The following is a 16,573-nucleotide window of genomic DNA, read 5'->3' on the forward strand; positions in this document are numbered from 1 at the left end:
GTGGCTCAGTCGTTAAGCATCTGCCTTCGGCTCAGGTCATGATCCCAGGGTCCTGGGATCGAGTCCCACATTGGGCTTCCTGCTTGGCGGGAAGCCTGCTTCTCCCTCCCCCACTCCCCCTGCTTGTGTTCCCTCTCTCACTGTCTCTCTCTCTCTGTCAAATAAATAAAAAAAAAATCTTTAAAAAAAAAAGGAAAAAGGGGCGCCTGGGTGGCTCAGTCGGTTAAGCGACTGCCTTCGGCTCAGGTCATGATCCTGGAGTCCTGGGATCGAGTCCTGCATCGGGCTCCCTGCTCAGCGAGGAGTCTGCTTCTCCCTCTGACCCTCCTCCCTCTCGTGGTCTCTGTCTCTCATTCTCTCTCACAAATAAATAAATAAAATCTTTAAAAAAAAAAAAGGAAAAAGAATTAAAAAAATAAAATCTACTTTCTTTCTTTCTTTTTTTTTTTAAAGATTTTATTTATTTATTTGACAGAGAGAGACATAGCGAGAGCAGGAACACAAGCCGGGGGAGTGGGAGAGGGAGAAGCAGGCTTCCTGCAGAGCAGGGAGCCCGATGTGGGACTCGATCCCAGGACCCTGGGATCATGACCCGAGCCGAAGGCTTAACGACTGAGCCACCCAGGCGCCCTAAAATCTACTTTCTGCTTCTGAATTTGATGAACTTAGATACTTTATACAAGTAGAACCATACATTACAACTGACCCTTGAACAGCATGGGGCTTGGGGCATCAGCCCCCATGCAGACAAAAATCTGCATATAACTTTTGACTCCCTAAAAACTTAACTACTTGTAGCCTACTGTCAATTGGAAGCAACATAAATAGTTGATTAACACATATCTTGTATGTTGTATTATATACTGTATTCTTACAATAAAGTGAGCTAGGGAAAAGAAAATGTTATGAAGAAAATCATAAGGAAGAGAAATACATTTACAGTACTGTACTGTATTTATAAAAAATCTGCATGTAAGTGGACCTGTGTAGTTCAAACCTGTGTTGTTCGTGGGTCAACTTATTTCGTCTTTTTGTGACTGGCTGATTTCACTTAATATAATGTTCACCCATGTTGTAGCACATGATAGGATTTCCTTTCTTTTTAGAACTGAATAAGATTCCATTGTATGTATATACCACATTTTGTTTCTCCATTCATCCATCAGTGGACAGTTGAGTTGATTCTACTTCTTGGCTATTGTGAATACTGCTGCTGTGAATCGGGATGTGCTAATATCTGTATGAGATCCTGCTTTCAGTTCTTTCAGATATATACCCACAAGTGTGATTGATGGATTATATGGTAATTCTATTTTTAATTATTTGAGGAATGGTCATATTGTTTTCTGTAGTAGCTGCATCATTTTACATTCCCATCAACAGAGTACAAGTGTTCCAATTTCTCTACATCCTTGCCAACACTTGTTTTTTGTACCTTTTTTTAAATAGTAGTCATCCTAATAGGTATGAGGTGATATTTCATTGTGGTTTTGATTTGCATTTCCTTAATGATGAGTGATGTTGGACATCATGTGCTCATTGGTCATTTGTGTATCATTTTTGGAGAAAGGCCTATTCAAGCCCTTTGCCTATTTTTAAATTGGGTTATTTTTGTTGTTAAGTTGTAGGAGTTCTTTATATATTCTGGATATAGTATTTGCTCCCATTTCATAGGTTGACTTTCCACTCTGTTGATTGTGCCCTTTGATGTACAGAGGTTTTTAAGTTTGATATAGTCCCATTACCTATTTTTGCTTTTGTTGCCTCTGCTTTTGGTATCATATCTGAAAAATCTTGGCCAAATCCAATGTCATGAAGGTTCTCCCCTATGTTTTCTTCTAGGAGTTTTATAGTTTAGGTCTTACATTTAGGTTAATTTTTTTTTTTTTAAGTACAATGGCACTAGTTTATTGGTTTAAAAAGGTATGCTATGACTTCTCCCTCAAAATGATGACAGAAAAATAAAAAACTTTGATGCTTTTCTGTTGGTTTTACATGATGACCTTGGCAAGGTAGACTGTAAAATGAAAACTTAAAAATTCATGAAAGTATAAGAAATCTTAAAGTTTATGAAAAATACTATTTACCTGACAAAAGTGAAACACAGAAATATGTAGATTATAGCTGATAACTTAAAAATATATGAGTAGAGGGGCGCCTGGGTGGCTCAGTCGTTAAGCGTCTGCCTTCGGCTCAGGTCATGATCCCAGGGTCCTGGGATCGAGCCCCGCATCGGGCTCCCTGCTCTGTGGGAAGCCTGCTTCTCCCTCTCCCACTCCCCCTGCCTGTGTTCCTGCTCTCGCTATCTCTCTGTCAAATAAATAAATAAAATCTTTAAAAAAAAAAAAAAATATATATATATATATGAGTAGAGATGAGCATTTCATTTTTATGAAAGTGTGTCTTCATAAATTACAAAATTCAATACAAGAATAAAGGATGTGCCTTGGCTTGGAAATCTCTCCTGGCATTTTAATCACTACTGTTGGCCAGGTGATAATTATAGTGGGTATCACTACCTGTGTGAAGTTGGGTTGTTTTTCCATATGGCATGCCTAGACAGAGTGCTTGAGGTTTCACTCAACAAACTATTTAAGGATCACTTGAACTACACTATGAGTCCTAGTTCCCTGGTTGTTGCCTGAAAACTTGCCATTGGTAACCTCTGGCAATATCAAGGAGCCTCAGTCTCAAACTTGCAGAATGGGTATCAGGTACTTCAGAGAAAAGCCCAGCACTCTTTTAAGGAATGTGGCATTTCCAATACTCCTGACAGCCCAGAGGAAAAATAATGTGGAAAAAAGGGGCCACACGGGCTCTGAGTTTGAAAGTGATTTAGAAGAATTGGGGCTTGAATGTAAAGATGCTTTAGGGATATCTTTATTGCACTTATTTTTCCTTTTTTTATGTATGTAGGAGAGAGATAGAAGGAATAATTAATGTTTAAAAATGTCTAATGGAGCTTTTACCACTGGTAAGAATTAAATTACTAAGTGAGAAAGTAGTAAGTCATAGTTTAATTCATACATTTTTTTCTTCTCTTAGTACATGAAGAAATGGTGTGTTTTACAATCAACAATGTTTTGGAGTCAATGAAAAATGATAATTATATAGCAAAGAAGTGGTTTGCAAATACACTGGCTAAGAAAATGAGGATTTGAAGAACTCTTGGTTTGGTGGTATAAATGTTCCAAAAAAATTTTTGAAAAGGGATAAATTCTTAGTTCTTTTCATAGTTCAAAACACAGAATGAGAAAAATCTGATTTAATACATGCTCATTTGGTGGGGGAAAGAGGAAACCCTAGAGACTTTAGCTGACTACAGATTAATTATAAATTAGCAGTTAATCCAATGTGATCATGGTCATCTGAAAGAAAATTGCCTCCATAGGAAGGTGGCTCACTGAATTCTATGCTGAGTACTGAATTCCGTGCTAAGTATAGCAACATTGGAATACTTCCTGTTTATTTTCCTTCCCTTACACATTTATCACCATCTAAATAATAATCAGAATATACTAGTGTATTCACCTGGTTATCTTTTTTTAAAGACTTATTTATTTGAGAGAGAGAGAAAGAGTGCGTACCTGTGCACACATGCCCATGTGAGTGGGGGAAGGGGAATAAGGAGAGAATCTTCAAGAAGACTCCCCGCTGAGTGTGCAGCCCAAACTGGGACTTGATACCTTGACCCATGAGGTCATGACCTGAGCCTAAATCAAGAGTTGGAGGCCCAACTGACTCAGCCACCCAGGTGTCCCTCACCCCGTTATCTCATTTAGTATCTGCCTCCCTCACCAAAATGAAAGCTCTGTGAAGGCAGGGGGATATCCACATTTTGTTCACCGCTATTTCTTGATACCTGGACAGTGCCTACCACATTGGTGCTCAGTTAATATTTGTTGAGTTAATAGGTGGATTATGTTCAATTTAAGGGCCAAATTAGAGGCAGTTTCAAGCTGGAGTATGTTAAAATCAATGTGTTCAGGAGAGTGAGGGGTCTGAAGACCCTTACAGGTGTTCTGCAACTATATGTCAAATAAGGGAAGAACAGGATACCACCTGGATATATGTGAAGGGCTGTCCCATAGAAGGAGCTGGCTGGTGTGACTGACTGAACAGTGGAGGAGACAGGTACCTAGAGGAGTATTCACCCAAACTGCAGGTGGCAGGGAAGAATAGTAGGACTCTGACATGCTCAGTTCTTTAAATATATGTATGGTTCTCACAAAGTTCTCACAAAGATCATCCACTTTTTCATGAGAGGCATGGAGCCACCCTCAGCTCCCTTTACTACCAAGTGTGTATTGGACTGGGGTGGTGTATCCCAAACTTAAGTCATTGAGCACACTTTCACAATTTTTATCATATCTGAGTACCATCTGTATTTCCATATTCTTAAATTTCCTCTTTTAATTTTCTTTTCTTTTTTGGTTTTTAAAGTTGGAGCCCAATGCGGGGCCTGAACCCACGACCCTGAGATCAAGACCTGAGCTGAGATCAAGAGTTGGATGCTCAACTGACTGAGTCAACCAGGTGCCTCTTAATTTTCATTTTAACTTCCATTTATTTCAAAAGGAATCTATATTTCTCATTTGACCATAAAAGCAGAATCACTTACCGTAAGTAGAAAGCTGTCATACAAATGAATACAACAAAAACACTTGTTAGATTCTAGCCAGATACTGTTATCTACCAAAGATTCTGAGCCACAGCTCTGTTCTCTCTTTGTTGAAAAGGAAAATTAGCCGTTAGAGAGGTGTTAAAGATATATTAACTCCAAACTGATTGGAAGGCTTAAAAAGAATTGACAAGGGCACAACTTTCTGTCTATGAGACTCAGTGTTATTTAATTCTCTGCCTGTGTGTACAACTTGAAAGTATCTCATGTCCAATGCCAAGTGATTTGGTTGAGGCTCAGAGACCCGCTAAGAAGGAGCAGGGACACAATGGTAGTAGCAAGGGAGATGACATCAGAGGTAATAAAATGAATTATAAAACTAGATAAAAGAACTATAAAAACTTTACAGTTTAGGGTCACTTAATGGGCTTTCTACACTTCATTGTCCCAAATTGATAATGATAATGAACGCATTCCCTCCATTCTCTTGTTTCAGAATATGGTTTTCAAAGGCAGAGTTATGTAACATGTTAAAAACAATCACCAAGAAGATAGTTATAACAGAATAACATCGGTGCTTAAGGGAGTTCCTGTTCAGGTGGAGAATGTATTTCTAAGGAACACCTCATTTTCTGGTTATGACAATGGAATAAATCCAGCTTTCCAGGTCGACTCCACACCCTCTTGCACTCTCTCTAAAGTAAGGTTATTGTCTTGAGTCTCAAAGTAAAAGAAATGTTAATGCACTAAACACACACACACACAAACACACACAGCAGTTTTGGGAGGAATTACAAACTGAGAAATCTAGAAAATTTAGAGAGAGAGAAAAATTATACAAATATATCTTAACATAAGTTTATGTTAAGATCATGTTTGTTTGGGCTCAGTTCCTTACATTCATTATTCAACCACCTCAAGTGTATATGTTCTTCTATCTGGAGGTCTGTGTCTTTTGATAAGTAGCACTCAGCATAGACATGACAATTACGGCAAGTGCTTAAAAATACTTATTAAAGGACCACAAATGAAAAAAATTAGGTTTAACATATTCAGTTAACAGAGCTCCAGGGTACTCGTGGAGCATCAGTTTGAAAAACAGACTCTAGAACCTGGGTGCAAATTCCAGCTCTGCAACTTACTAGCCTGGCAAGGTACTTTGTACCCCTGTTCCCCACTTTCCTTATCTGCAAAGTGAGAATAAGAATAGGATCTACCCTATAGGATTGTCAGAAGGATTAAATAAATTAATATTTGTTCCTAGAAGGTATCTGGCATACAGTATGTGCTATATAACTGTTGCCGCTTTTTTAAATAAATAAGGTCCTCTCCTCTGGAAAGAGACGCAATGCAGTATTTTACTAAGAGCATTAGACTCTTGAAGCAAATCACCTAGGTTCAAATCATGATTCTGCCATTTACTAGATCTGAAACAAGTTACTTTGCCTCTCTGAGACAAGGATAAATAATTGTAGTACCTCATAGAGTTGTTCAATAGTAACTGTAAAACATGAGCCCAGTGTCTGGCACAAAGTAAACACTTAGATACCAGGGGTGTGCCTGTCTGTTGGTGGTCCAGTTCAGGAAAGAGAGCTTTAAATGAAGTTGTCTTCAGAGATAAGTCATTGTTGGTTTAAAAAATCTCCAGAAAGAAGATCATTGTAGAGATTTGGATTTATTCCAAAAACATGACCTGTAGAATTCTAGAGGTTCCTAACTCACACTCTAGAGCAGAGGCCCTAATGCATGCTCTAGATCTCATGTCCCAACTCACCCTGTGGATTAGGTGCCCCTAAGCTCACACTCCAGATCAGGGCTTCCTAACTCACTGACCTACTACATTGAGCCCCACACTCAAATGCCTGAAGGCACCAGGCTGATAAAATGAAGAAAGGACCTGTTCTGGAGGGGGCTGTGGGACCTAGAAAAGACTCAGAACCTCATCCAAAGAGGGCAGTAGCTCCGGCTCAGGGCTGCCATATAAGCATGTGGGCCCAGTTGTTATTAGACCTTCTAATTTTTAAGAAGACTCCCAAGTCCAGATTCTTATGTAATATTTACCAATTTTAAAAAGTGACAGTTAATTCAAATATTTTAATACTGTACACATCAAGTGAGACCTGTCTGAAGGCTGATTATGGCCCATTATCTCCTTGGTTTGCAACTTCTGCTATGGGTCACACCAGGGACTCTGCTGACCAGAGCCTGCTCAGGTCCAGGCCAGGCCACCTAGATCACATTAGACAGTGTTCAGCATCCTAGGATACAGAAAAAGTGATCCAATTCTTCATTAGTGGGAAGAGGAGAAGGAGAGTGATAGATGGGCTAGGGTTCATTCTTTTAACAAATTGTCCTTCTTATCCAACATTGGGACTTGCTTTAAACATGCCAGCATCATTCAAGAAAAGTAAACCCAGGAGCAAAAAGAGGAAAAATAAATCCAGGAATTTTTATGAGAACTTCCCTTTATGTAATTCCCTCGATTCTTACTAATGTATTAAACTGTGCTGCAAAGAGGCTAGAAGCCTGATTCAGCTGAGAGACGTGAGGAAGGGGAGAGTTGTGCACACAGAGTGAAGAATTTTCATCAGTGCTGCCCAGAGTGAGTAATTACCTCTCCACAACAGGCTCGGTGCTTGAGACCAAGCCTTTGATTTGACGTCCTCCTTTGATTTGATGTCCTTGTACTAGAGCAGTAATATCAGAAGCTCAATTACTTTTTTGTTGTTTATTTTTTTAATTACTTCTTTTTTTTTAAGATTTTATTTTTAAGTAATCTCTACACCCAACATGGGGCTTGAACTCACAACCCTGAGATCAAGAGTCACATGCTCTACTGACTGAGCCAGCCAGGTACCCCTTGGCTCTATTACTTTTGAAACCAGGAAATTCAGGGGGAGGCGGTAGTTGTTTTGGCTAGAATTTGAACAGCATAGGCGGTTAACAGCAGCTGCAAACCATCCGTCTTCCTCCTCCTAGCTCCCCAGCCGCCATCAGTCCTTGCTCAACTCTTTGGAAGAAGGAACAAATGGTGCTGTTCACAGCATTATTGGGTGTGGTTGATTACTTTTAAATTGACGCTACATGATTTGTAAATGCTTTATTATACCTATTGTGAATTGCTGATGAAAAAAAGCATTTTGTCATTGCTTTGAAAACTGTACAAATGCAAAGTAGATTTTTATGATTAAAATTGAAAAACACTGAAGGTCAGCAACATTCTATCATTTATCCTCATAGTTTCGAAAATAAAATGTCAATAGACTTTTTTATGCTCATTTGCTTAAAAGCTTCATAGACAAAAATCAAAGTTTAGAAATAGATTCACCTTCCAGTATAAAGCTAAGAACTTGCTCAATGCCAAAAGCTTTGCTCTGATGATGTAACTCTATGAAAACTGTCCAAGACATATATATGTTCTTTCCACCAATTTACTTCTGAAGATTGCTATGTGTTTTTGAAATATTTATGAAACACTGTTTCCTCAGATAAACATGCAATGTATAAACACTGGCAAGTAATTTCACCGTATTTTCAAAAGGGAACAGACTGTCAATCTCCATATATATTTAGCAATTATAGTAAAAAATAATAGGTATACCAAGTCCCTATTCTGTGCCAGGCACTATGTGAAATGCTTTATATGCCTAATCTTAATTAACCCTTACAAAACTCCATAAGGTAGATACTATCATTATTCTCAGATGAGGAAACTCAGGAAGAGAGAGATTTGGTAACTTGCCCAAATTGCTAGTAAGTGGTGAGGCTATGATTAAACCAGACAAGATGACTCCACAGCCATACACTTTAGTGCCTACAAGAAAGTAAAACTTCATTGATTTGGGTCATGTTAAGAATTTGTGAAAATTCAGACATGAGCTAGGCTAAAGCTTTTGGACTATAATAAATTGTTAAGCAATTTAATGTATGGATATTAAAAGGAATATTTGGTTTACTCTACTTATCAAAATGCTTAAAATTGGGCACCTGGGTGGCTCAGATGGTTAAGCATCTGCCTTCGGCTCAGGTCATGGTCCCAGGGTCCTGGGATCGAGTCCTGCATTGGGCTCCCTGCTCAGCGGGGAGACTGCTTCTCCCTCTGCCTCTCTCTCTGTCTCTTATGAATAAATAAATAAAATCTTTAAAAAAATGCTTAAAATTATTTAGCAATATGAACTGCTATATGAACAATATCCAAATTATGTAATCTTTTTTTTTTTTTTAAAGATTTTATTTATTTGACAGAGAGAGAGACAGTGAGAGAGGGAACACAAGCAGGAGGACGGGGAGAGGGAGAAGCAGGCTTTCCGCTGAACAGGAGCCTGATGCGGGGCTCGATCCTGGCACCCTGGGATCATTACGTGAGCTGAAGGCAGATGCTTAATGACTGAGCCAACCAGGCGCCTGCAAATTATATAATCTTTTATGTTTCCAATGAAAGCTGCCATTTTTATAGTCACTCTTTAGTATATTTAATTGAAGTAATGTAACTGTAGTTTTAAATATGCCAAAACTCTATTGAACTACATGGTTCATTATTATATGCAGAAATATGAAAGATGAAATTAGGACCATTTCAGACTCCTACAGCCTTATGTTTCACTGCTGCCTCCTTCCTGTGCTACTCTCCATCCATTCTGTTTTATTTGTGGTTCCTGGACAGACCATGAAATTTCATCTCATTTCTGAGTCTGTATATCTTGTCTTTCAGCCTTGTTTGCCTTACCTGTACTTCCTACTTAGTCTTTTTAAAAATTTTTTTTTATTTTTTATTTATTTTATTTTTATTTTTTTATTTTTTTGTCTTTTTTAAAAAAAATCTTTTGAAGATTTTTGGGTAGGGGTAGAAATGTAACTAACATACAAAAAACAAAACAAAACAAAACAAAACATAATTAACACTGACAACACTTGGGTAACCACCATCCATTCAAAAATCAGAACATGGTGGGCACTCCAGAAGCTTCCCATTTTGTCCTTTCCAATCACAATCCCCCTCTCCCATTCTGTACTATCTTGAATTTTATGGTCATCATTTCCTTTCTCTTCTTTTTAGTCTACCATCCAAGAATGCAGCCTTAAACACTATAATTCAGTTTTGCCTATTTTTTGTTTTATATAAATGGAACCATATGGCATATACTTCTGTGTCTGACTTTTTTTTTTTAAGTTTTTTTATTTTTATTTTTTTTAAGTAATCTCTACACCCAGCATGGGGCTTGAACTCACAACCCTGACATCAAGAATCACACACTCTATTGACTGAGCCAGCCAGGTGCCTCCAGTGTCTGTCTTCTTTCACTCAACACTATGCCTGCGAGATTGTCTCATGTAGCTTGTGTAGTTTTAGTTTACTCATTTTCATTGCAGTACAGTCAAGGTTGGCAAAGTATTGCCTATGGCTTATTTCATAACATATGGTATGTTGGTACTACAATGACAGAGCTGAGTAATTGTGATGGAGACCACATGGCTCACAAAGACTGAAATATTTACTATTTGGCCCCTCACAGAAAGAGTTTGCTGACTTTTGCAGTATAGTGTTCCATTGTGTGAGTATACCACATTTTATTTTTCTAATATCTTGTTCTTGGATTTCTGTGTTCTGTGTTCTGTGTTCATACTTTTGGGTTATCATAAATAACACTTCTCTGAACACTCTTGTATGTGCCTCATGGTACACATGCGCACACATTTATATCAGGTATATCTTCAGCTAACCAGATAATGCTAAAGCCTTTTTTTCCCCAAAATGGTTGTACCAGCTTACTAACATGTGGTATTAGCAGTCTTTTAAAATTTTAGCCATTTTGGATGATTTATAGTGGTATCTCACTGTGGTTTTAACATGCATTTTCCTGGTTACTAATAAGGTTGAGCACAGTTTCATATGTCCATTGACCAGTTAGATTAACTATTTCGTGAAGTGCCTGTCCAAATTCTTTGTGCATTTTTCTCTTGGGTTGTTTGTTTTTTCCTTATCAACTTGCAGTTGTATTTTCTCTATTCTGGATACAAACTTTTATCTAAGTCCCACTCATTCTTTACATCTCAGATTGAGGTGATCCTTCTTTTAAGGAATCTTTCTGGATCCCACCAATCAGGTAGAGGGTGCTCTTTTTTCTACTTCTATCACCCTCACACTTCTAGCATAGCCTGTATCATAGTATACACATTGTAACTGAATGTCCCTCAGGAGAATGCTCAACTAGGGTGCCGGTTCATAAAGAGCAGGGACTAGGCTTTATTTATATTTGTATCCTAGCTCTTAGCTCACTTGGTACTCAATAAATATTAGTTCAGTGGATGAGTAAAAATGTCCACCCAGATATAAGAAGTATATGTAAGATAGAAAATATAAATTACATTGTCAATATAAACATATATGTATTTTCTCTCAACAACAGTATTTAAGTGGATCAACTGTATGCTATTATCAGAGATTCTTTTCTCTCCTAGTTCAGATTGGGATCCTTCTCTTCCACAAGAGTCTGGATTTGTGAGGTTTTATTCTTCTTCTAAACCAAATATCTCACCGTTTCAAACATAATGGAACTTCCTGTATAGGTTTTATCACCTGGTAGGAATTTGGGCTAGGTACTACAACAGGGATTACATTGATGCCTCAGTAAATTCAGTCACTTTTGACTGTTTGAGAAAATGTTCATGAAATTATTAGACTCAGACAGATACAGAAAATTTAGATGGACCCACCCTTCCTTCTCCCATCCTCTTCCTTCCCTCATTTCTGATCCTTTATTCACGGCTTGTTGATTCTTTAATGCGGTCTCTTCAGTGCTGCATCTTCATTCTTAAAAGTTCTCTAACATTTGAAATTACTGACCATTTCTTGCTTTTTGAAGGCTTCCCTTTCCTTGTGTTCTCTGGTGCTATACAGTCCTATCTTCATTCTCTGTCATTTTTGTTGAATTGTCCTCAATACGGCTAAATATGCCTGACAACTCAGCCCAAGATGCTTATGCTTTTCCCACATTCCTTCTCTTTAAGACTTTACCTATTTCAATTCCTCCTGGAAATCACCATCTCCAGCTATGTATCTGTAAGAATCTCTTATAGAAGCAGTCCCTTATGTATCTGTAAGATGTCCACTGCCACCTCAAAGGCAACATGCCTGTGATGGAACTGCTTTTTCACCACACATTGACTGTCTTTGGGATGCCCTTCCTACTGTAAGAGGTATCATTATTTCCACAGTTACTCAGGCTCAGTTATACACTTACTCAGAAGCAGGAAGTCATCCTGGATTCTGCATTCTTTCTGTCCCTTCATATCCAGTCAGCCACAAGCTAGTAATTTCCTTCTTCATAATGTCTGTTGTATTTGCCCCTTGCATTCCATCCTTTTGCTGCCCCCTACATGCATGTCCTAATTGTCCACTTGTAGCCTTGACCACTACAAGAGGCCTTCTAAATAAATGTCCTCACTTCCATCTCTTCCCACTCAATCTCACATTAATCTTCTAAAAATACTTCTCTGTACCTATTGACTATTCATTCAAAAGCCTTTTACAGCTACTTAATTCCCATAGAATCAAGGAATCCTTCCTTAGCCAGGTCACAGCATTTCATACTCCATTTATTTCCAACCTCATTTTCTCCCTCTCTCCAACAAAACCCCCCTTAGCTCACTGCCCTAGTCAGTAGTCCTTGAATATACCTCAACCGCTTAATCTTTTTCTGACTAATAAGCCCTATTTGTTCTTCAGGGTCAGTTAAAGTCCTAGTTCCAGTTCCAACTGATCCTATTCAAAACTGATTTTCCTTTTTCTGACACCTCTCATATCTTGTATTGTAATTTTTTATTCATTAATTCAACAAAACTTATTGGCCATTGTTCATGTGCCAAGCACTGTGCTAGACACAGGGAATACAAAGGTGGATAAGATATAGTTCCTGACCTTGAGGAGTTCATGATCTTGTCCAGTTTGACAACTTAGAATATGAAATACTTGAGGGCAGAAACTGTCTTATTCCTCTTTGTATTTCCAGTACTTATCAGCATCTTCTACAGAATACATATGTCATATGTATTGATTGCTGTTAACAGGGTGATAAAAAAACACGGAGAATTTGTTTTAATAATAAGGAAGCAAGTTAGAGGCCAGCAAAATTTTACTTAATATATTTTACATAATTTTACTAGAAATTCAAAGCTACCATCTGTCCTTCTGTTGGGTTTTTAGTATTGTAAAAACTCTTTTAATCTTAAAGGCTATTGTTATTCAAATTCTTTTCTGGGCTTTAAGGATGAAACTAACACTTTTGGATCATTTGCAGAGTTAATTTAACTATTCATTAAGAAATTCTGTAACACGCTCATGTATACACTCACACACTCTCATAAATACACATTCATAGATTCCTATACAATAATCCAGAAAACTTATCACAAAAATTGTACCAAAATCTCACTAGTGCAGTTGGTAGATCTGGCATAAAGCCAGGACGGATAATAATAGTTAACTTTTATTAAGTGGATTATCTTGTATTATCCTCTTTAATCCTCAAAACAACTCTATTATGTAGGCAACATCAGAACCCTTCTTTTTCAGAAGGGGAAACTGAGATATAGCAACATTTATAAACCTGCCACAGAGAGTGAAAGAGCCTAGATTCAGAATCAAGGAACTTTGATTCCAGAGTCTTATGTGCTTAATGACTATGCTATTATTTCTCCCACGGAGATGTAAATAATGGCTCAAAGTCCCCCTGCCCACCCCTGCAAAAAAAGTGTGGGGAAGCAGAGAGAGAGAGAGAAAGTGGGAGAGAGAGGGAGAGAAATAGAGAATGGAACTGAATGGAAAATAAATAAATTGTTCATGGTAATTAGCCATCCTAACTCAGGGCACTGGAAATTTCAAAGGGCCTCCTCCTCTTGCCCCACTGAGACTTTACTCTCTGTCTCATGTCCTCTGTTTGGAAAAAACGGAGGAAAACAAGGTAAGAGGCAGGCTGACCATGAGCACACACAGCTGTCACCAGACCATTCTGTTTCCTGAAAGGTTGCTCACAGTGGCCTCTGAGAAGCAGGAGGTGCCACTATTCAGTACTTACAGCAATCCCAGGACAGAATTGCCAGTGCTAGATAGAAGGCTGGCATGTTCCACCCCACTCCCCAACCCCCCTTGATTCATTCCTCTATACACTGGAGTGGCAGGTGGAAGTCAGAGAACAGAATAAAGAAAGGTGGTTTGTGCAGTTTGGGAAATACAGAGTTTGGCTTCTGAGGCAAAGGCAAAGGCAAAAACAAAAACAAAACAAAACACAACAAAAAAATGTGGAAGAATTGGACAGAAAGGGGCACCAGGAGACTAGGCGCCTCAACCAAATAGGAACCAGATGCAACTTTAAAGTATGTGCCTGCTGTCTGTGCTAACATTTGTTATCCATGCCCATACTTAACACTTCATAGTGTAACACTCTATTACCTCCTCCAAACACCTAGAGTGGAGGTAGCGATTATATTCCTTTCACAGAGAGAAGGGCTTTTGATAATATAACAAAACCAAAATGACTTCTGAAGAAAGCTGTAGATGTTTCTAATTAAGCATGACTGCATTTATACATATTTGAGATTAACATGGTTAGAAGGAAATAAATCAGAAAAAAAATGTCAGGTTACTTTAAGCCCTATGGTCCTATGGTGGATTGTGCAGCAATTCTTAAAGTGCAGATCAAAATGGCTCTGGCCTAAAGTTTATGAGTAGACAAGGTTTTAAGGTTAAGAAAAGTGTTTGTGTCCTATGGATTTACAGAAACTTGCCCTAAAAATAATTGATAAGAACAATGAATGGAGAAAACATGGCACCACATCACAAATATTTCTCAAATGATGGTTTTTGAAAAAGTATAGAAAAAATTCGCATGATTGGTTAGTTCTCTGATTATCACTATTATCTTAATCCACTTTTAACTTTCATAATTAAAAATAAAATTAAGAATATTGACATTTTTTCCTTTGGTAGCCTTAGCCTCAAATAAAAGTAGAAATGTGAATATGTTGAAAGTATATGTACAGATTTTGTGTATGTCCCTGGAAGAGACTTTGCTTGCTGGCTAGCTCAATTTTTGACAAAGAAAAATGGGCTGCTCTTGTTTCTAGCACAGAGATGCCCTGTTCACAGAACAAACCAAAAAAATGGAGAATTTGTGTTTAAGTTGAAAAGAAATTAATATCCAACATGATAATTTATTCAGTATAAACTTTCTATTAACTGATAAAATGTGTACCTTATTAGAATGAAAAGTGTAACTTTGTAATAAGAGCTTAAAATACTGATATCTGGAAATTCTAACAGCAAGCAAAACATTCTAAATTTCATTTTCAGTACCCCATAATTAAAGATACTGTTCTGCTTTTTAAAAACTCAGTTTTATCCATGCAGTTGTATACTCTAAGGTTTCCAAAAGAAGTTAGGCAAAGTATTTGTGAGTTTGAGCTGCCTCTGTTCCTTCCGCAGGGCTGCCATCTGGGCTTGTTTATTTGTATTTCCAACTTTCTGGAACAGGGAGTTTCTCTGTTAGGGACGGGGCACCAAGCAAAGGAAGTGTCTTACAGAAGACTTTTTTTTTTTTTCTTTTTTTACTGTATTTTCAAACTTCAAGATTAGCTTGGCCAAAAATATAAAGTGACTAGCACAATCACAAAATTTTACATAGTTGGAAACCTCAGAATTATCTTAGCAAATATTCTGCCACATGATGCAAATCATATATCCTACATGCTACCTTCTTGTGACTTCCAGATCTTTTTCAAGACCCAAACTGTCATTAAGGCTATAGCTATTTGGCCGGGAAATCAAACATTTTTATATATCCTACAAATAAGCATTTGATTTAAAAATGAAAGAAATAATTCCAAGCAGTTTTTCTAATTTTACAAAGTGCACATGAGCCATATTACAAAAAATGAGGCAAACAAAACAAAGATCTTTCAAAATATAATTAAGAAACAAAGCATTATTGTTAGATTTATACAATCTGATTGTGAAGAATAGTTTAAAAATTCACAAGCAACTTAAAAAAACTAGTGCCTTCTCTTTGAAAGATTTCATTTAACAAATAAAATAGAAGCAAAAATTACCTTGTAAAGTAAAATCCAGCAATACATACTCGTAAGCAAATTCTGTCTTTGTTTCCACTTGCGGTCTCTTCAGGGTAGAAAATATTTTTCCAGGACTGCTATCATCAGGGTCTTCTAGCTTTCTAAGTCCGCACCCCATAGCAAAATCTGTAAGGAATTAAATTGCAGGATAGGGGAGGCAGAGCAGCAAATTCTGTTGTTTAAGCTGCAAAAAGAAAGTTACAGACTTAACTGCTTTGATTTTTTCAGCTAAACCATGGATAGTCAAAAAGAAAACATTTGAATCCAAAGAAAGGAGCTGAAGACTTTTTCTATCCATTTTTCTGTAAAGTCGTTGGACCCATGATGATTAAGCTACAGTTCTAGGAGGCTGGGCTTGATCTTAGGAGAAACATGCAAGCTGCTACAACTTAGCGGAGAATTTCCATGCCACGTCAATTTACAGCCAGCCCCCTACCAGAGTTCTGTCGCTCAGGGCACCAACAGTGCTTTGTCTGTCCCAGTTGGCTGGATGATAAAAGAGGTGTCCAAAAACGGAAATAAAAGGCAAAAGTGCAATTCGGATGGAATTATCTACAAGTAAAGGATATATTCAGGCATAGTGGCATGCAATTCTTTTTCTGTTTTCTCTTTTCCCTCTTTCCTGTGCCTACCCCCTCCTTCCTCTCTGCTATTACCAGAAAAGCAAAAGGAGGGAGGAAGGGAGGGAGAAAGAGAAAGAATAAGAGAGAGAGAAGGAATAAAAAAAAATGGATTCTCAATATGGTTGGAAACAAAAATAATTTCCAGAAAGGAAGTCAGCTTTAGGAGGAAACTGTTTCTGGAGTCTAAAAGGAGAAAAGTAGTTGT

The 16,573-nt window shown here is 37.7% G+C and overlaps 1 protein-coding gene and 1 long non-coding RNA gene across 2 annotated transcripts in view; one reads left to right on the forward strand and one right to left on the reverse strand.

Moving 5' to 3' along the window:
- The window catches only part of LOC135363909 (uncharacterized), a 29,020-nt gene extending 24,412 nt beyond the window's left edge, over positions 1–4,608 (forward strand). Inside the window, exon 3 of the long non-coding RNA XR_010410260.1 lies at positions 4,444–4,608. This is a non-coding gene — a long non-coding RNA (uncharacterized LOC135363909). The remainder of the gene's footprint in view (positions 1–4,443) is intronic.
- RFTN2 (raftlin family member 2) overlaps positions 1–16,424 on the reverse strand; it is a 65,253-nt gene extending 48,829 nt beyond the window's left edge. Inside the window, exon 1 of the mRNA XM_045868288.3 lies at positions 15,725–16,424. Coding sequence (XP_045724244.1) covers positions 15,725–15,863 — 139 coding nt within the window. The 5' untranslated portion in view covers positions 15,864–16,424. The remainder of the gene's footprint in view (positions 1–15,724) is intronic.
- Between the last annotated feature and the right edge of the window lie 149 nt (positions 16,425–16,573).

This window comes from Mirounga angustirostris, unplaced genomic scaffold (assembly GCF_029215605.1).
Source record: "Mirounga angustirostris isolate CCGP_5_RB_7025 unplaced genomic scaffold, mMirAng1.0.hap1 SCAF_3, whole genome shotgun sequence".
Lineage (NCBI taxonomy): Eukaryota > Metazoa > Chordata > Mammalia > Carnivora > Phocidae > Mirounga > Mirounga angustirostris.